The sequence below is a fragment of the Kryptolebias marmoratus genome, linkage group LG17 (assembly GCF_001649575.2).
Source record: "Kryptolebias marmoratus isolate JLee-2015 linkage group LG17, ASM164957v2, whole genome shotgun sequence".
NCBI classification, from domain to species: Eukaryota; Metazoa; Chordata; class Actinopteri; order Cyprinodontiformes; family Rivulidae; genus Kryptolebias; species Kryptolebias marmoratus.
In genome coordinates, this window is record NC_051446.1 from 24611499 (window position 1) to 24631481 (window position 19983).

The window sequence follows — 19983 nt, forward strand, 5'->3', positions numbered from 1 at the left end:
GTATACTTTTACTTTTTTGTTATATATGTTTTGCAAAACAGCGGGCGCTGTACCGATCTGTCGTGGTGAAGAGAGAGCTGAGTCAAAAGGCGAAGCTCTCGATTTACCGGTCGATCTCCGTTCCTAACCTCATCTATGGTCACGAGCTTTGGGTAGTGTTAGGGTTTTTCAATATTACCAGCCTTTGTGTTTATGTGTAAAACATGCCTACGTGTCACACCGGATGTCAGAGATATTAATGGAGTTCATTTGTATCATGTTTACATTTTATCGTGCTTACAGGCGTCAGTAAATCATCTAAGTAGGCCAGCCAATCACCCAAGTAACGTCACTGTACCTCTGATAATCTTTGTATCAGGATTGATAGACAGAATGTTTCACTACATGCTGTAAGTTCTGTTTGTGTGATTAATCTGTGGCAGAACCGGTCCTGACCGATTCAGCCCCCACACATTCCTTGTTTCTAATAAAAAGATGCTGATGCTACAGGACTTCAGAACTCACTGGAGTTTGACCCAAAAGGTCGTTGCTCGAGTGACTTCTCCTTTTGACTTCTCTGTGTGGTTCTTTGTTTAGGTTGGGTAACTTAGAAAACCCCCAACAGGTAGTGACCCAAAGAACGAGATCGCGAATACAAGCGGCTGAAATGAGTTTCCTCCGCAGGGTGTCTGGGCTCTCCCTTAGAGATCGGGTGAGAAGCTCGGTCATCCGGGAGGAGCTCAGAGTACAGCCGCTGCTCCTCCACGTCGAGAGGAGCCAGCTGAGGTGGCTCAGGCATCTGGTTAGGACGCCTCCTGGACGCCTCCCTGGTGACGTCCCGCCGGGAGGAGGCCCAGAGGAAGACCCAGGACACGCTGGAGGGACTGGGAACGCCTTGGGATTCCCCCGGAGGAGCTGGCCCAAGTGGCTGGGGAGAGGGAAGTCTGGGTCTCCCTGCTTAGGCTGCTGCCCCCGCGACCCGACCCCGGATAAGCGGAAGAGGATGGATGGATGGATGGATGGATGGATGGATGGATGGATGGATGGATGGATGGATGGATGGATGGATGGATATTTTGCAAAACGTTTAAGGAATAAATGTGAAAAGGCGGTGTGAGCTTAAGCAGACACGTTATCTTTTATTTACATATAATATCCTTAAATTATGGATCATTTCTCCAGCTTTGTTCCACCGTTCACGTCAGCTGCTCTCTGTGGGATTCAGCATCGAGAAAAACGTTTTCCAGTCTGGTACAGACTTTAAACACATGTTAAAGTATGCATCCAGACGGTCTGCTCAGCTGTAAACAGTCCCAGTATGTTTCTGAAGCTCTATGTGGCTTCCTCCGCTTTAGCAGCCGGCTCTGCGTCGCTCTGCTGTTTGACGTACTGCTGAAGCAGGACGGAGAGGTGGGCCGGGTGCCGCTGCAGCATGGAGGCTGTGCAGGAGGTCAGCATCGTCAGCCCGCTCACCAGCTCGCCCTGGACTACGGTCATCGACGGCAGTTTGGAGTACTTCACGAGGCTTTGCACGCTCAGCAACATGTCGTCTACGCAGGCGCCTGTGGAGAGACGAGCAAGGTGAAGAATCAAGGCTGCAGTATTTAAAACTCAACTGTGGGTCCAAACTTCTTTTTAAGTTAAAAACTGTTTGGCTTCATCTTTAAACCATAAAAAGCCAAAGCTGCTAACAGTTTAACATCCAGGAGCTCACTGAGGAACTGCAGCAGTCGTTTATTTCCTCCTACAGTCGAGGTTTCTTGACGTTTCACACGATCAAACTGTTCTCTCGTGCTGCAGAGACTCACCTAAAAGCACCATCTGTGGGCTGGCCCTCAGGGTGGACAGCATCTCCCTCACCTTCGGTTCTTTACTGACAAACAGAACGCTTGGACCGATGAACAGGGGAGCCATGTTGCAGTAAGAAGAATTACTCAGAAACGACAGAGTCACCTGGGGGAAAACAATAAAATAAATAAAGCTCACACAGATAAAACTGGATGCAAGATGTGAAATAAAAGTTGCTCCAGAAAACAAGACTACTAGTTCAGAAACTCTGTATTTGCAGGACAAATGAAGGTGTTCTTCGGTACATTTAAATTATTATGAAAATTTTTGGGCAGATATTCATCCTCACTGAAAATCCTTTTTACCTTTTTGGGGAAGAACTTGACACTGATGCCGTGTTTATGCAGCCTGTGCCTGAGGATCAGCATGTCCTCGGCGTTGCAGTTGTTGTTCTGAACGACGGCGATCATCCTGCAGTCCTCAAACACTTTCCTCAAATGGTTCTTCTGAAGTCGCATAAAACCATTTTCCTGATGGGTGAAAGAAGACGAGACAGTGTTACAGCAAACATTCAAACTTCCAGCTTAAAACAAGGTTTCCATTGGACTTGTCTCCTAGTAAAGTTATAAAATAGTCAATTTATGAAAGTCCAACACTAAAATAACTACTTTAAACTCAAACTGTTAATAACAGTATGTATACAAGAAAAACTGCTGCTTTTATGGAAGCTTTATTGTTCTGAAAACACTCATTTAAAACAGGAGAGCAGTAAATTAGGCATGTTAGGTATTATCAAAGGTGGCGTGCTCTATTTGTAGGCAAAGGGAGGTTGAATATCTATGTTATTTAGAAACAGTTACTTAGAGCAATGTCTGACTGAAAAACAAGGACACACACATCCTAAGACTTACATGAATGACAGCCAGTAATTACAAAAAAAAGAACAAAATATATTATCTGACAAGTGAAAAAGCAGCTGATGTCCTAAAAAACAAATAACTTTGGAAGATCTTCAGAAAGCCCTGAGAATTACAGATTAAAACCACTTCAATCGTACAGTAAAGTCTGTTCAAACATTGGAGACATGGGTGACATTTTCATTGTTGAATTATCTGTTATGTAAAGAACCACTGGGTGCATCTGTGGTTCCATGAGGGGTTTAAGCAGTGAAACAAGCATGTAAAGGTATTTGCTGTCACGTTTTTTTGTCTACTGGAGGTAAAAACAAGTGTCTGCTCTGTTAAGAAGTCGTACCAATTTTCCCAGCTGCACTATTTCATGTGTGAACCTTCAGTGAATGCAGAGGTTGTCTGATGGGGTCTTTCACCATCATATCCTGGCTTTAAACCACGGGAACGCGGAGTTGCAGTTACCTCCTGGTCTTCTTGGCTTTTTGACGGATAGGCTCCCGGAGGAGCTCCCCGGACCGGAGGGACGTACTGTGTGACGGCCAGGAGCTTCTGTTTGAGGAAGGGAATGGGTTTCCTGTGCCGGGTCACAGCCTTGGAGCCGTGCCGGACACTCTGAGTCAAAGGCAGCCATCCTGAAAGCCACAAAAGTTTGCTTAATGACTGTTGAAATCACCGGCTTCAAAGCTAAGCTAAGCTAACCCATCGCGGCTAACCGCACAATATTTAAGATTTCCAATTGAAGCAGAGCTAACGATGCTAACAGTAACCACTCCTATAAACTAACCAACACATCACAAATACATAAAAAATACAATTTCATAAGTTATTTACCATGTTTTGGTAGCAACTTCGCACACAAGGTCGCCGCCATCTTTTTCTACAGGCAAACGTCATCAGTAAGTGACGGAGAGACGAGTGCTGCGTTCACGTACATATAAAAAACGGATCATTAATCCAGATAAATTAAAATTCGGTCCTGATATCAATGTATTAATTGATTAGGTTTAAATCTATTTAACAAAAATACAATAAATGAAGTAGTATTGATTACAGAGTAACGTCAATTATCTTAAAAAGCGCAGCAAGATAATAAAACACATTTTACCTGAAGGCCTCACAACTTACTGACGTACATTTTTAGTCTTAACTTTTATCTCAGGCATTAAAATCGCTAATTATTTTTGCAAATACAAATATATGCATCTTTAATTTAGTGTTAGGTTAAAACCTTTTTGCTGAAAAGGCGAAGGCTTGTTTGTAGTTTTTACGTAATGGTGATTACGTCAGAGTCGTTTTGACAAGCAGCATGAGGCGCATACTCAGTACGAAGATATTAAAGCATTTCAGCTTGTTGGGCAGAAATCTCCCCTCCTCTCATACCTCCGTGCCTGTGGGGAAACCAAACGTTTTGGGGCTGTTTTTTTGCACTAAGAAGGCGAGTGGCAGCAGCGGGATGGACCTGAGTAACATGAGGAAGAAATACAAAGCAGATGAAGAGGTGAGGAACATTCAGCCAGGAATGTTGCACCGAGTTGAGCAATTAAAGCAATCAGTAATCGTGCAGTGGAACTGCAAGGTCATGAAGCTTCTGTTAGGAGGCTGCATGTCATTTCAGCTTGATTTGGACTAATGTTCTGCAGCCTGCAGAGTCAAAAAGCTTCATCAGATCTTATGGAAATGAGGTCTGCAGGAAGTTTGATTTCTTTCAGCAAACAGGTACAAACTTCATAACGAAAAAATACTTATGTTTCATCATGAAACGAGTCATTTAACCCAAAACCGATGTCCCAAGCAGCTTCTCATTCTTTCAGGCTGAAGGTCACAGAAGAATCAAATAAATGATCTGAATCAAGCAAACTGAGCAGGTTTGGGCTGAGAACTGAAAGGATGGCGCTAAACCTAAAAGTAAAAAACGGAATCTCTATGAAAATCACTTCAACATTTGCAAATGTGTAACTGAAAAATGCTAGAAGGCACAGAGATGTGTAAAAGTCCAACTAACTCTGAGAATCAGTTTTCCTGGATGAAGTGATCGCCTCGTTAGGACCTGGGATTCCTTCAATTATCAGGGTCATGTGACCTCCCAAAACCCTCAGGACTTAGACAAGCTGAAAATGTCAGGATCTATTGGTCTCAAGCTGTAAAAGAAAAGTTTGTGTTGTCAGCTTGGTTTATGTCCGTCCATCCATTTTTTAAAAGTTTTTGAGTTCCTTTACCGGCTTCTTCTTCAGTTTGGTTCATAGATCAGCCTAAAACAATCTCAACACCTTTGGGATCTCCTGGAGAAGACTTTAAAGAGCAGAGCAACGATGTTGCAGGATGACACCCTCAGAGTGTACACTTCAAACTTTGCCTCAGCAAAGGCCGTAAACCCACATTCGGTCATGTGATCGGCTGGTTTGTTTCCAGTGCTTCGAGGAGAGCCAGCTCGTGTCTCTGGACCCCATCCAGCAGTTTGGAAACTGGTTCGATGAGGCGACCAAGTGTCCCGAGATCGGAGAGGCCAACGCCATGTGCATCGCTACTGCCACCAGGTAGGTACCGCCAGCACCCGGGCTGAATAAAAGTCAGAGTTTTTCCTGTTTCTCGTGGTTCAACCTCCCCTCTGCCCGATCAGAGACGGGCGTCCATCTGCTCGGATGGTTCTGCTGAAAGGCTACAGCAACGAAGGTTTCCGTTTCTTCACAAACTATGAGAGCAGGAAGGGTGTTGAGCTGGTAAGGAACCGTTCCTGATTTCCCCTTTGCCTCCGGCGGTGGGCCATAATAGGCTGTTTGAAGGTTTTAGCAGAGATTAGGATATTATATCATTTATTTAATTTGTTCTTTGGCTCATGGATGAGGTTTATTAGCTGGTTAGTTTCTGGTGCAGTGAGGTGATAAAGAAGCTGATTGATAAACTGATTGATTGGTTTGCAGGACAGTAATCCTCACGCCTGCCTGGTTTTCTACTGGGAGCCTTTGAACAGACAGGTGGAGCAACTTTACTCTAAATCGACCTCCTAATCGTTGACTCTTCCCCGTCTCGAGGCTCAGCTCGCTCTCTTTTTAACTCGTAGATCCGGATCGAAGGCTCCGTGGAGAAAATTCCCCGCCAGAGTTCCTGCGAGTATTTCCAGTCGCGGCCGAAGAGCAGCCAGATCGGCGCCGCTGTGAGCCGACAGAGCCGCCCGATTCCCAGCAGAGACGTAAGAACCACAAATACAGATTCAGGCATGTGTGAGAGGCCCAGAGGATCAACTTTGACCTTTTCTTTTAGTATTTAAGGCAGAAAAATGCAGAACTGGAGAAGAAGTACAAAGACACAGAGGTACCGATGCCCAACGACTGGTGAGCTGCACTTTTTAATCTTTAAGAACTAAAAACTAAAACAGTTTACTGTTAACGAGTCTAAATGTTTAATCTGTACATTTTAAAAGGGAATTAAACGAAAGAATTCAACAGTCTTTAATAATAAGCAGAGCTCCATGTTGTTCTGTTAATTAAAAATCTTTATTATAAACAAAAACAGACAGGAAAAGAAAATATTACTTTAAATGAACTGTGATATTTTTACTCCTAAAACATTTATAATAGCCATTTTTGTTTAAGACCGTGATTTATATTTAAATATTTTCGCTTTTTAGTCTTTTAAATGTGTTCCCTGCAGACTTGTAATAGTTTTATTTTTGTATAAAATTTATTTATTCAAATAAATAAATAAATAACTAAGCTACAATAAGGAGGACTGAAAATGACAAAATTAAGAATAACTATTAAAAAAAAATCTACAAATGGCTCAAAAAATGCACAAAGATGCCAATAAATTCAAGTCTAATGTCTATTTAAATATGTTTTATATTTATTTTACAATGTATTACTAAATGTAATCACTGTAGTTTTGTTATTTAACTGTTTTTTGTTTGTTTTGTTGCATTCCCACTCCTCTATTTATGTAGATTTTTTTAAATTTAGCGGTGTACTTTTCCTCTGTTATTTATTTAGTTTTATCTTTTATTTATTTTTCCTCTAAACTACGATCTTTTTATTCATAAAATACATTTCTTATGATAAAGAAATCAGTGATTTTGTGAATTAAACTACAGCAGGAAAACTGGAGACTTTTTTTTCAACAAACAAATTTATTAAAATTAGGGTGAAATTTTCAAACTGTGTTAAAAACAGAATATAATGAAACTAAAACTAGAAACACTCAGAGAGCACAAACCACCAAGACCCATGGTTATGATGTCATAACGGGGCTGATGACATCATAATCGTGCAACTCATCATGTGATGTCATCACTGAGTGCAAACCTCCTGCTCGGTCATAGGGTCATTAAAAGATTGCAGGAGGCGGACCGTGACCCCGATCAGCACCAGAATTTAATCATTTCTTCTTTGTGACCGCCTCAACATTTTCTGAGAATTTCATTAAAATCTGTTTTCTTGTTTTTTTAATAATCTCGTGCACAAACAGCCAAACAAATACTCCTGAAATCCTCCTCCTCCTTGGCGGAGGTCGATAAGAATAAAATACAGAAATGGTGATAAAGATGAGTAGGTATATAAATAAGGATAGAATTTTTTGGCAATATATTGTATTTATGGAGACGTTTATTTTTTATGTGTTCCTGATTTTGGCTCCTCCATCCTTTTATTATCTGTCGTTTCCGTGGTGATTCAGGGGCGGCTACGTGGTCAAACCATATTCCATGGAGTTCTGGCAGGGTCAGACCAACCGGCTTCACGACCGGATTGTTTTCACCCGGAAGGAGGTCGGAGAGAAGCTGGGAGAGCTCCAGCAGGAAGCAGCGGGAGGATGGGTGTTCCAGCGTCTCTCTCCGTGAGAACCTGAGCAGAACCTGAGCAGAACCCGAGCAGAACCCGAGCAGAACCTGAGCAGAACCTCAGGTGACGGCGGTCCTGAATGTCGTGTGATCGTTACCTGAAATAAAACCATCTAAAGGTAGAGCTGAAAACCATTCCATGTTTGTTGAGCATCACTGTGAAGTCTTATTATAAAACAGAAAAGTTCTGTTTTTCATTCATTTTAGGAGGAAAATTAATGATTTTAGGGACATTTTTGTGGAAAAAAGGATCCATTTAATCCCAAATAAATGCACAAAGTTACCACTTCATTAGATACACGTCGTCAGGTAAACAAAAAGTTTTATTTGTTAAATTAGCTGTTATGTTTTGGACCTTTTTTATGTGTGAATGATAGTTGAGTCAAAAGTTCAGAGACTTAAACAGAAAAAAAACATTTTAAGAAAGTGAAACAAAAACATTTTAAGAGAATTTAAAAAGCTGCTTAGACAGAAAATATAAAGAACAAGTCTGTATCTGATTTAATTCCTAATTTTATTTACTACCCAAATCAAAGTTAAATAAGAATGAAATCCTGGTAATAAATGAAGATGTACAACACTTTGGGACAAAAATAATAATAAAAAAACCTCCATAAATCTTTTATTCAATACTTTGTTTTAAAATTTGACATTTTTTATGAACAAAAAAAATGTTTCCAACAATTTTAACACAAAAAAGATATTAGTGACAGTAAGATTAACTATTAGAAACAATATTATAACACATATATTATATCTAATTCCAGTCGGTAATCTGAGACGCACTTTTTAAGATTATTTATGTCATTTTAGCGTTTAAGTAGAATTAATAAATTAGTAATTAGGGTGCCTAAATGTTTCTTTAATATTTGGGTTTCTTGTCTGTGTTGTTATTTCTGATTGAGATTCAATAAAAGTTGCTGCTGATAAAACCTTTTACTGACACCGAACCTGCGGATGTTGTCTCGTAACAAATGTTTCGCTTTGAAATGGTTGTTTTAAAATAAACGAGTAATAAAGTTTAATTTTTAACAGAAAGACTTCGTGTTTGACCAGCAGGTGTCAGCAGAGCCTCACAGAAAAGTCAAATCATCTGAGAAAAGGAGGATTTCTGATCCTCGGATTCTGCTCCATTAATAAAATATGGAAGCGCCACGGCGAGCATCGGATATCCGTGTCTGTTTACGGTCTCCACGGCAACACAGGCTCAGGTGAAACACCTTGATTAAAAAAAAAAAAAAAAGATCTCTCTGAGATCAGCTTGTGAGAAGTGGCAGCCATCTGACGGAGGTTCGGTCTAAAAATGCAAATAAATCTTTCATGTTGCAGCATTTTTTCCTCTTTATTTAAAACTAAATGTCACAAAAAAGATGTTCTGGAAACATCTAAACCCAGAAATTTACAATTCGTGATCAAAATGTACAATATTTGAAATCTGTCTGTTACTTATTCAGTATAAAAAGCACAAATTTAAGCAAATATTATTCTACCAAAATTAAAAATATCAAGTTAAAAAGCATTAAAGCATTCTTTAAGTGACTTTAAAAACATACAAAGTATTTGGACCATTGTTGATGAAATATTGTTAGTAATAATAATAATAAACGGAACTGGGAGGTGAGGATAATTCTACGAGTTAAACTTAAATTTGCAATAAATTTACAATTAAATTCAGGAATTTCAAAAATAAAAGAAGTTATAAAAAATTCTCCAGGATTAAAGACTCAAATTTACCAGAAAAAAGGAAAAAAACTCATTTTGGGTTTATTTATTCCTGAGTTTTTACATACATTTACCACTTGGGGAAAATCCAGATGTCTGTTTTGTAAAGAAATAAGATTTAAATCCTAAAAATTTACTTTTTTCACCAGTTTGTCTTTATGATATTAGAAAAAGGCAGTTTTATTCTCGTACATTTGTGTTTAATCATGAAAAGTTTACATTTTCTCACATATTTAAGATTTTCCAACATCTAGAAGCTTTCTTAGAAGATTTTTCTTCGTATTTTTCCCCACCCATCAACGTTTTTATTATTATTTTTGTTTTCAATGGCCCCTAACACGCCGTTGTAAAAACATTACTTGGGAAAAAAAAACTTTTTAATTTTAGGAAATCTTTGAAAATTAGTCATTATCTTAAACACTTTGTTTGGCCTCAAACCTTCAGAATGTGAGTATTTACCACAATGTTTCAGGCACAGTCTTTAAAATGAAACTTTTATTTGGTTTGGTCATAAAATCATAATAAAATTGACTTTTTATTTTAATAAAACACAAAAAGAAAAAACTAAATATATTATAATAATAAGAAATTTACAACATTGTGACTGAAAATGGATGACTTTAAACTTTATTGACGTTTCAGTGATTGTTTCTTGAAATGTTCTCACGCCGGTCACTTTATTAGGTTCACCTGTTCAGGTGCTCGTTAACACAAACAGCTAATCAGCCAATCACGGGGCAGCAGCTCGTTAGGCTTCTAATGAGGTGAAAACGATTTAAAGGTATGAAATCAAACATAAAAAAGTTCTCCTGAACTTTATTAAAAGGACAGAGTTTGAAAGAAGTTTTCCACATATGTGTTTCTTTAATGCGGGTCCACACTCAACGTAAACAATGCACAAATCCGCTGAAAACCACCTGGAAGTTTGAGTCACGTGACCAACCTACATTAGGCCGGCTGAATCCGTCAAAACTGAAATCTCAGAGAAAAATACGAGTGAATCTGTAAATTTTGGAGATCAAGCAGGGAGGTGGAGCGCCATAAAGACGGAGCGTGGCTTTTACAAAACCTCTGGACCGTTAAGTTTACCGGACTTACAGACTGATTGTTGACCAGTTTTCAGTCACTTCAGCTGTTTTCGAAGGTAAACAAACACATGGTAGTTGGCAGCTGGTCACAAGTTTTAATTTAAACCATCGATGTGAGAAAAATATTGCATGGATGAAGTTTATTTTGTTGTCTGGGCTTTAGGAGTTTGCGGTGAGTACCTTCAGGTGGCTTTGAACGTGGCGTGGTTGTAGGTCAGAGGAGAATGGGCAGACTGGTTGGAGGTGAGATGAAGCTGAAGACCCCCCCGGCTGCCCCTCCTGTCGGCTGAGAACAGGAAACCTGGACAAGAAGAGGTTGGACGAACCTCTCCTGGTGCCTTGGACTCCAGACCTCAGTCGAACCCAGCTCCTCTGGGATGGAACGGCAGATGAGCTGCAGCTTGGACCAAAGTCTCTGGGAATGTTCCCGACGCCTCGTTGGATCTGCGCCCTGAAGAACGAAGGCAGTTCTGAAGGCGGAACGGGGTCCGACCCGGTTCTAGCAAGGTGTACCTAATAAAGTGGCTGGCGGGTTTACGGACTTAAACTCCTTGAAATCAGAAGGAAGTTGCCTCCAGAAGTGATCTGTGGACATCTAAAGATTTGGTTCCTGATCCGGTGTGTGTGATCGTTGGTACAGTATCTACCTGAACTCCTTTATGACACATTTCTGATCTGCTATATGTCAGTCTTGTTTTTATGGTTCTCGTCACTGAGGTGGTTCTCCGCGAACAGGCTGGGGTTCTCGGCCAGCGTGGCTCGGACCTTCTTCTTCTCCTTGAAGCGACCGGAGTGGGAGACCTTGACGTGGCGCCCCTTGGTGGCAGATTTGTCCACGATCTTCTCCAGCTTGGCGTTTAACTGGCTGTCCTTGCTGTCGGCGGACGGGTTCGGCTGCTCCTTGTTGTTGCTGCCATGCTCCGCCGGGATCTCGTACAGAACTTTGGGCTCAGATTTCTTCTTGCGTAGGAAGGTCAGCTTCCACCAGCTTGAGTCAGCCATGATGGCACCGACAGAGAGACTGGAGGACCGACCTGAAAAACACACAGGGAACACCCGTCACCAACAGATGATACGCCGAGGGCTGGGCAGGTGCAGATAGACCTTTGGAAACATAAAAATGACTTTAGTTTGGTCGATTATACAGATATTTGGTGTTCAGTCCTGGTCCTGGACCATCCTGCAGGTTTTAGATGTTTCTCTGCTCTTCAACAGGTCTTCAAGTTCTGCAGAAGTCTGTTAATCCCTCATTTATTCAGATCAGGTGAGTTAAAGCAGAGAAACACCTAAAACCTGCAGGACGGTCCTCCAGGACCGGTGCAGCTGATCGACCTGATTTAAGATGGCCACCGAGACTAATCAACCCTAGCCTTCTTCATTTGAAGAAAGGCAGTTTTTCTAGATGATATAGCTTTTTCAACACTTATGGTAATTTATTTCAGGAGGCGGAGCTTTCTAGTACAAGTCTCTGTTTTAAAGTCTTTGTTTAAAGTCTTTATTTTAGTCTTTGTTTTAAAGTCTTTTAAAGTCTTGGTTTTAAACTCTTTGTTTTAAAGTCTTTATTTTAAAGTCTTGGTTTTAAACTCTTTGTTTTAAAGGCTGTTTTAAAGTCTTTGTTTTAAAGTCTCTGTTTTAAAGTCTCGGTTTTAAAGTCTTTATTTTAAAGTCTTTTAAAGTCTCTGTTTTAAAGTCTTTATTTTAAAATCTTTTAAAGTCTCTGTTTTAAAGTGTTTATTTTATTATTTTGTTCAGGGTGAAGCTGAGAGTTGACAGATTCGAGGTCAGGCTCTGTGTGGAATTTCAGGAAGGGGTTGTAATATTTTAAACCCTTAAACTTTAAAAGATTTTCTTCCGTCTCACATTTTTCACACACATATCTGGAGCCAACTGATGGACCTTGGACTCTAAATAACTGAGCAGAACTGATATAGAGTGAGTTGAAGAAAAGTTTTAAAGCTCCTGAAAAATGACTTCATCATCAGCGAACCTACTTTGCGTTGATGGGATGAGAAAATGTGCCCGTGGTCATTTCCTGTGGAGGTAATGACTTCCATCTCCTGACGCGCAGCTTCATATCATCATGACTGTGGAAATGTGCTGCTTTTATTCACTCATCTTTCTGTTTCAGCTGCTTCTCTTCTGCCCTCTCACACCTTCTCTTCTTACACTGATGCTTCACATTTAGCTTGTTTTTCTATAATTATTTAATTATCTTAAGCCAGTCCAGTTCCTTTTCCTTTAATTTGTTCAGAAGTTGCGTTGCTTTCAGTTTTCTGTAGCCTTTAATGGGCTTTTCCTTTTAAAGTGTTTTAATTGTTTTAGTTAAAATCACAAAAATAGCTATAATTCTGGCCATGTTACAGATATTAGGCTAAAATTTGGTGTGGTAGTAGCTGAGAGTCATCCACCACATATACTCTACAGCTTCGTCATTTCTCATCATCAGATGATCTGGAAATAAAGGCGGCGAGCAATTTTAAATTAAATTTCACTTTAACCAGAAGATTTGTGAAAACCAGTAAAGGGAATTTATTTTATTTTCCAAAATGTAATTTTAAACAGAAAATATCCTCAGCTGACCAAAGTGCTGAACAGGATATAAAATAAATGATGAATAATTATTAAATTAACGTGAAAAAGTAGTTTTTTTCTGTGAAAACGCCGACAGCCGAAGGATTATGAGGAAATCTGTTGCAGGTGAAACTGAAACTGTAAAAATAAAACAAAAACAGAGGCTAAAATTAGCAGCTAAAGGTAGCAAAAAAGTAGCTGAAAGCTATATTTATCAGGACAGGAGTTGGAAGCTAAAACCAGGAGAACAGCAGCTAAAAGCTAAAGATGCTAAAGCAGATTTTCAAGGAACTGAAAAGATTTCAGTGCATTTCTGTGAGACATGGATCAAAAAGTGTAAAAGCTACAAAAACAAGCACTAAAATCAGGTGCTGTTGGCTGAAATTACCTCAGAAATAAAAATTAAACAGCAGCGGGCCTCGTGTCGATCCTTGAGGGACGCCGTTATTAAACCAGACTCTGATCTGAGAGTCAGATTTCAAACTGAACATTTAAAAGCAGTCGTAGGAGAATCAACTCAAGGAGTGGGAACAGGATTTCATAAAGGCTGCACCTTCCACTCTCCTCTCTTTGTTGACGGTTTTAAAGCACAAACAGCAGCATTGTTCCCTCGTTTTGTTCTGCAGACTCGTTCTTAGAAAGAGGAGCCATTGTTGCCCTCGTTTCTCCTGTTACTCATCAGGAGTCGAACAAGACTCGGCGCTCTGCTCTCAGCTGATAAATTAATGATCACCTGAGACCGGATCTTCCGTCCCCTCCCCCCCTCGGCTCCCCGGCGTTCGTGTGATTTGATCTGAAACGAGCTGCAGGACTGAACGTTTTCAGCCGCTTTCATACGAACTCCCGGAGAAACGCCTCCGCCGTCTGGTTACCATGACCGCTAAAACAAATAACTTCCCCATGAAACAATTATTAACTCAGAAACCTGAGCTCGTGGATCATAAACAGGTTTATGGAGCTCTGTTTGGAAAATAAATCTATTAACTTTTAACAAAGAAAAACTCCACTTTGTTGCAGTTTCCTTTCACTCGTCCGTGTTGCTTTGAGCACCTTCTTCCAGCCGTTTGAGCTTCCTTTTTTTTGTTTTTTAACTAAATACGCTAAAAGAAACGTACTTGTTGTGGTTTTTATTGTGTTGTTGATGCAGCAGTTTTACGACGAAGGATTTCAGGGTCCAGTCTGAGGCGATAACGAGTGAATTATTAAAAACAAACGGCCTCTTGTTGTTCTTACAGAAGCTGAACTTGAAGAAGGCCGAAAGCAAAAGGCAACAACGTTTGTCTGTCTGTTAGCAAAATATCTCATGAACCACTGGGGGGATTTTAATGAAACTTTCAGGAAATAATCTACAGCTGGTTACCTTTTATAGTCAAGCCGATACAACAGGGGGGTTAAACCCAGAGACAAAAGGGGGCCTAAGTTAAAAATTTGGTCCTAGCCAAGGGCCAATCACGATCAATATTTATTAAAAATGACATAAATTAATTGGTTTTAGATGTATTATGTCAAATCATTCATATAGAAATATCAATGACCTTTTCCCAGTTACAGATTATACAGAATTTAGAGCAAACAGACTTTAATGAACACAGACAAACAGATCAAACTTCAAAAAGCTCATCGTTAGCTGTCATTTCTTACGCCTCACTCAGCTTTTTAACATTAAAACAGACAAAAACCTGATCATACAGAAATTAAAACTATATATTGTTGGCTTCTAAGTCACTGTCAAGAGAAAACTTCAGTTTTTTTAAGCAAAATAAGAATCAGAGACTCGATCTGAACCAGACTAGAGGGCCGGATGAAATGTTACAGAGGGCCGGATCTGGCCCGCTGGCCTTGAGTTTGACACGTGTGCGATAAAAGATGGCCACCCTAGCTAGTTGACGTTAAGCTGCACAAAAACGGCAACACTTTAGTTAATTTTGCAGATACTGAAGTGAAATTAGGTGTGGTGGTAGCTGAGAGCCGTTAATTCTCCATCGCTCCTCAACGTTTAGTTTTAAACGCCGGCGGGCGACATGCATTCCTTCCTTTTAATTCCTGTGAGTCTGTAACGAATCACGTGGCTACAGAGAGGAATCTGTCGTTTCCTGGTTCCCGGGGGAAACAATCAGCACTTCCTGCTGAACGTGACGTCACGTCGAGATAAATGGAAATAAACTTTTTATTGTCTTCAAACTGAGGTTGCAGGTAAGATATTAATGATTAACTTTCCCACAGTTGTCCAAGTTACAGCTTTAGTGATCAGTTGATAAAAAATAAACAGTTTGAAGACTTCAGGGTTTATATTTTATTTTATGGAGCTAATTTTGACCTTTTTGATTTGTGATTTAACCCATTTTATCATCGGTTTCCAGCATTAACCACGACTGATTTTAAGGTTTCCTGCTTTTATTAATAATGTCTGACAAACGTTCCTAAAACCAGCGAAACGTTGAACGATTCTCTTCAATGATCCTGTTAACGACCGAGTAGAAAGCACAGAAAGGAGGGATGCTTTTAGGAGAAAAGGTGCAAAAATCCACCGTGTGGCGTTCAAACGTCCTTCGGACTTTATGTTTTTATAGTTTCCACTTTTCTGCTGATCTGATCCTTTTTGTTCCAAAGAAGTGAAACTCCTGCTGCTCCGTTTGTGAACTTTGGGCTGATTTTAACTTTTAAAGTTAATAAAACGATTTAAACTGCAGCTCCTCTGTAAAGACAGAACCTGCCTCTCCTTACATGCGTCTAAAGGACAAGATGACGTTTTATTTTATATTTTGACTCAATTATTCACGAAGAAAAGGACGATTTTCTTTCACACCTGTTTGTTTACCTGTCTGTTAGCAAAATATCTCGTGAACCAATCAGCAGATTTGAATGAAACTCTCAGAAAGTGATCATTGAATGAATGATCTCAATTAAAAATGGCCGCCGCAGCTGTAACTCAGTTTTATACAACTTGGAGTGTGATAGCTCACGAGACGTAAAGTTATTTTCTGATTTTTATTGTTTAATATTCATTTTTAACCACGATTTCTGTTATTTTAACCTTATATTAGTCTTAAAATTGTCTTTATTGGTTTTTAAACTGTGATATTTGTTAATATTTATCCGTTTTAGTCTCTTATTAACTCTTTGTTGGTAGATGTTTGCCTGTAAGTTTGTTTTATATGACATAAAAATGACAATAACTCTGATTAATTGATTGATGTTTTCAGGGTTTGATCAAAGTGATCAGCATTCCTTCGGCTGTTTTAGCCACTCAGGCATCAAAACGTTCAGCTCTTTCAGGACATTTTGGCTGTGACTACTTGTTTTTTATACTTTTTGATCCATGTCTCACAGAAATGAACTGAAATCTTTTCAGATCCTTGGAAAAACTTTGTGCTGTTTGAAATCTGCTTTAGCATCTTTAGCTTTTAGCTTGCTAGTTTTAGCCGCAGCTTTCAGCTACTTTCTTGCTACCTTTAGCTGGTAATTTTAGCCTCTGTTTTTGTTTTATTTTTACAGATTCAGTTTCATCTGCAACAGATTTCCTCATAATCCTTTGGCTGTCGGCGTTTTCACAGAAAAAACTACTTTTTCACGTTAATTTAATATTTATTCATCCTTTATTTTATATTCTGTTCAGCACTTTGGTCAGCTGAGGATATTTTCTGTTTAAAATTACATTTTGGAAAAGAAATAAATTCCCTTTGTCCAGTTGCTGACACAGGTAAATGTGAAAGCAAATAATTTACAGTTTAGTTTTAGTTTGAATTAAAAACAGATTTAATAACAGGAAGCATAAATGACAGTTTTATTAGCAAAACATAAAGTAGCTGAAAGCTTTGCGAGCAGCAGGCGAAGCTCGGCTCGGACTCTGAATGCAGGTTTTTCTTTTGTCCTGAACACAAAACAGAAACTGATCTGACAATGAGTCTGTTTGGATCGTAAACGGAGCTTTATGGGTTTCAGAAACGCAACAAAGTGTTTTTTATCAGGCTTAGAGGAAGCGGAGAGGCACGCAGGTCTGCCTTTGGTGTGGTCAGTTTTATCATGAAGCACCTATGCAAATAAAGAGTGTGTGTCCTACAGAAAGTCTCATCAGATCCGAGTCACGTGACCTCAGCACCTGGACCATGAAGTACAACGAGTTCTGACTCAGCAGGACACCAAATCAGTGCCTCTGTCTGCCTGTTAGCAAAATATCTCATGAACCGCAGGACGGATCTTAATGAAATTTTCAGGAAATAATCACTAGATGTTTATCTACAACTGATAAATGTTTGACGTCAACCTGATTCAAGATGGCCGCCGCAGCCAACTGAACTTCGAGAACACAAAAATGGTTGTATTTTAGTCGGTTTTACAAATATTGACCTAAAATTTGGTGTGGTAGTAGCTGAGACTCACTTACAACAAACGCTCTGAGCTGCACTCTTTGCACAAGATCATTGCTTAAAACTTTAGCATCAAGTCTCGGAATCCAAACAGCTTGTCTGTTAGCAAAATATCTAACGAACCGCTGGACAGATCTTAATGAAACTGTCAGGGAATAATCGCTGGATGTACGTCGACAACTGATTAACTTGTTGAGTCAGTCCAATTCAAAATGGCTGCCACAGCTTATCAAGAGTAGCCAACACAGAAAGGGTCATAACTCGGTCAGTTTTAGAGAAAGTGAGGAAAGATTTGGCGTTTTAGTAGCTGAGAGTCATCTCCAACATGGACCATGAACGCGACGTCTCATAACGCTGCGAGAGATTACTCAAAGTTACTTTCAAGTTTTAAACTCTGTCAGGAGAGGTGGCGGGAGATATGCATTCCTTCAAGGCTTAAAGACGCTCAGGTAACAGATCGATTTAAGCAGCTGCAGCAGCATTTTTACATTTTGACCTTCTGTGTCAGCTCTTTTCCTCCAAAACTAAATCTGTTAGGAAGAAAGATTGCAGTTTTTGTTGCTTTTGCATTAAAACAGCTGAGCTGCACTTTTATGTTACAGATGATAGCGATGAAAAAGACATATTTTCTTTTTGTTTGACTAGGACGTGACCTTTGAGACAAAATGTCCTGTTGACACAAAGGAGGCCGCGCCGCTGCGCTTTTTAATAAGTTACCACGTTTTCTGTTCTGTGTGGGTGAGCCGGGCAGGAAGGTTTCGGAGAAGAAATGACTAAACTGCAAACTTCTTCTCAGGAGCTCAAAGTCTGACGGCGACGCCGGGGCCTGAGCGGGCCTGAGCGGGCCTGAGTGGGCCTCGCTGTGGAGCAGGAGGTTCTGGAGGCTCTCAGGTTTCATCTCCCAGGGCAGCTGACCCAAAACAGAAACGCTGAGGGACCTGATGAAGGAGCGTTTCCTTTGTCTGATCTTTATAATCACTCTCACCTACGTCATCCGAAGTATCGGTAATTCTGGGTATTGTTCGGTTTTTAATGGGCATTTCTGGGAAATCAAAGGAAGCTGCTTTGCTTTGTTAATAGCAGCAAAGTCCATCAGATTATCACTTTTATGATAAATCATGTGTGGACTGAATGAGGACGGGCGTTACTTTCACTTACAATAAAACAACAGGTGAAAATCAGCATCTGCAGCTTTAAAATCATTCATTTAGTTGATATTTCTTGCACTCAGAAGTTTATTTTGCATTTAAAATATTGTCCCATTGCTGCTTAGAAGAGTCTTCAACTGCTCTAAAACTGGGGTTCCCAAAAGCAGGTGTTAGGACCCCTCTGTGGGTCACAAAACACCACATCTGAGGTCCTGAGATAATCCCAGAAATCAAACCAAATAATTCCCACTAGCATAGCAAATAAAACAGCAGTATAATATGAGTTTAAGATGTTTGTTTTGTCCTTGTCCTCCAATTAATTCACTTTTCAGCAACATTTGTGTTCATTTATGGGTTAGAAGCTAAAAGGTTTGCTGTAAAATATGAAAAAATGTTTTAAAAATTTGATTATTTTTATGTTTTTGCTCATTTTCACCGCTAAAGGTTGTTGACTGAAACCACCTCCAGTAAGTTTGAAAAGTTTCATTTACAAAAAGAGGACATCTGTTCATTAAAGACGTGTTTTTTTATGTTTTCTCACCTCGGGTGTGATGATCTGTCTGATAAAGGTTCTTTCAGATGTGAAAGTGTCCCACCATGCTCCTTCTCCTCCTCTGGCGCTCCTTTGACTCCTGCCCTCAGGTGCACAGGTGCAGCATCTCTCTCCCGCTGCCTCTCCCTCCTGCCTTGTTCCTCTGTCCTCCACCTCTGCACACACCCTTCTCAAACACACACCTGAAGGCCCGCCCAGCTGCAGTGTTGCAACCCCCAAGCCCTCGCTTCAGAGCAGATAACTCGCATCAAGCTGCAAACAAAACCTTTATTTGTCTCACTTCAAACGTGTGAACATGGTTTTACTTCCTTGCAGAAGGAGGCCACCTTTTTGTCCGATTTGTCCGGTTTCAGGGTGACTGTGAGGTGGAACAGGAGGCTGAGAGGGGCGTGGAGCTGCTTTGCATTTAATTTGTGTAAAATCACAGACAGTGAATGGATGCTTTGTCAAACATTCAAATCATTTTTATTTAGGCCACCTTGTCTGAGACTCAGTTGCTGCTGCAGGGATTTAAAAGATTTCTGTCTTATATTTAATTCACAACATCCCAAAAAAAGAGTTGTGTTAAAACTGTTTAATTAAAAAAATGGAAACAATATCTTTGATTTCTATTTTTACTTTGACTTTCATATCATTGCAGAAAGCACAAACTTCAGATATTTCATATTTTAGCTTGTAACACAACTAAAGGGCCCTTAATTTAGCACACAATTATGTTGTTTCACTTTAAGATTCAACGTTTTTTAAATGTTTATTTATTGGCAATGAGTAAATAAATAAAAAGAAAAATGAGAAAGTCAGTTTCAATCCACAAATAAAAAAAAGGATTCAGAGCATGAAACAAATAACTAAGAGTACTGGAAGGTTTCTGACAAATTACTAACAGATATTACTGTCTACACTTATGAGTTGATAAAACATTATTGCTCAAAAGCTAAAATTTCTTATTCTTATACAACACATATTAAATATACCCATTATAATTATAATATTTTATGATAAATTGATGAAATTGAAGCAGAAAAACA

At 39.6% G+C, this 19983-nt stretch overlaps 3 protein-coding genes across 4 annotated transcripts; 1 reads left to right on the forward strand and 2 right to left on the reverse strand.

The window, feature by feature from the left end:
* Window positions 1-1093: 1093 nt before the first annotated feature.
* mrpl10 (mitochondrial ribosomal protein L10) lies at window positions 1094-3602 on the reverse strand. Its single transcript, XM_017436505.3, has 5 exons — window positions 3510-3602; window positions 3141-3310; window positions 2133-2297; window positions 1788-1932; window positions 1094-1541 (listed from the first exon to the last, which is right to left on the reverse strand). The coding sequence occupies exons 1-5, from the start codon at window positions 3547-3549 to the stop codon at window positions 1312-1314; spliced, it is 750 nt and encodes a 249-aa protein (XP_017291994.1). The 5' UTR covers window positions 3550-3602; the 3' UTR covers window positions 1094-1311.
* A 230-nt stretch (window positions 3603-3832) lies between these two features.
* Window positions 3833-7739, forward strand: pnpo (pyridoxamine 5'-phosphate oxidase). 2 transcript variants are annotated; one of them, XM_017436534.3, is made up of 7 exons: window positions 3833-4176; window positions 5088-5212; window positions 5296-5395; window positions 5597-5650; window positions 5737-5865; window positions 5937-6007; window positions 7344-7739. In XM_017436534.3, exons 1-7 carry the CDS (start codon window positions 3985-3987, stop codon window positions 7504-7506), a joined length of 834 nt encoding a protein of 277 aa, XP_017292023.1. In that variant the 5' UTR covers window positions 3833-3984; the 3' UTR covers window positions 7507-7739. The 2 variants fall into 2 exon arrangements, with proteins under 2 accessions (XP_017292023.1, XP_024866417.1); XM_025010649.2 differs by lacking the exon at window positions 3833-4176 and adding an exon at window positions 4270-4394.
* Window positions 7740-8174: 435 nt separating this feature from the next.
* Window positions 8175-19102, reverse strand: prr15lb (proline rich 15 like b). Its single transcript, XM_017436536.3, has 2 exons — window positions 18944-19102; window positions 8175-11350 (listed from the first exon to the last, which is right to left on the reverse strand). Exon 2 carries the CDS (start codon window positions 11316-11318, stop codon window positions 10995-10997), a length of 324 nt encoding a protein of 107 aa, XP_017292025.1. The 5' UTR covers window positions 11319-11350; window positions 18944-19102; the 3' UTR covers window positions 8175-10994.
* Window positions 19103-19983: the final 881 nt, after the last annotated feature.

Bases quoted from the DNA above. Each gene is read 5' to 3' on its own strand.
- mrpl10 (XM_017436505.3), bottom strand. From the start codon at position 3,549: ATGGCGGCGACCTTGTGTGCGAAGTTGCTACCAAAACATG. The intron at 2,298-3,140 runs GTAACTGCAACT...TTCACCCATCAG, and splicing joins AAAGCCAAGAAGACCAGGAG to GAAAATGGTTTTATGCGACT. The intron at 1,542-1,787 runs GTGAGTCTCTGC...GTCTCTCCACAG, and splicing joins CCCACAGATGGTGCTTTTAG to GCGCCTGCGTAGACGACATG.
- pnpo (XM_017436534.3), top strand. From the start codon at position 3,985: ATGAGGCGCATACTCAGTACGAAGATATTAAAGCATTTCAGCTTGTTG. The intron at 5,651-5,736 runs GTGGAGCAACTT...TTTAACTCGTAG, and splicing joins GGGAGCCTTTGAACAGACAG to ATCCGGATCGAAGGCTCCGT. The intron at 6,008-7,343 runs GTGAGCTGCACT...GTGGTGATTCAG, and splicing joins GTACCGATGCCCAACGACTG to GGGCGGCTACGTGGTCAAAC.
- prr15lb (XM_017436536.3), bottom strand. From the start codon at position 11,318: ATGGCTGACTCAAGCTGGTGGAAGCTGACCTTCCTACGCAAGAAGAAA.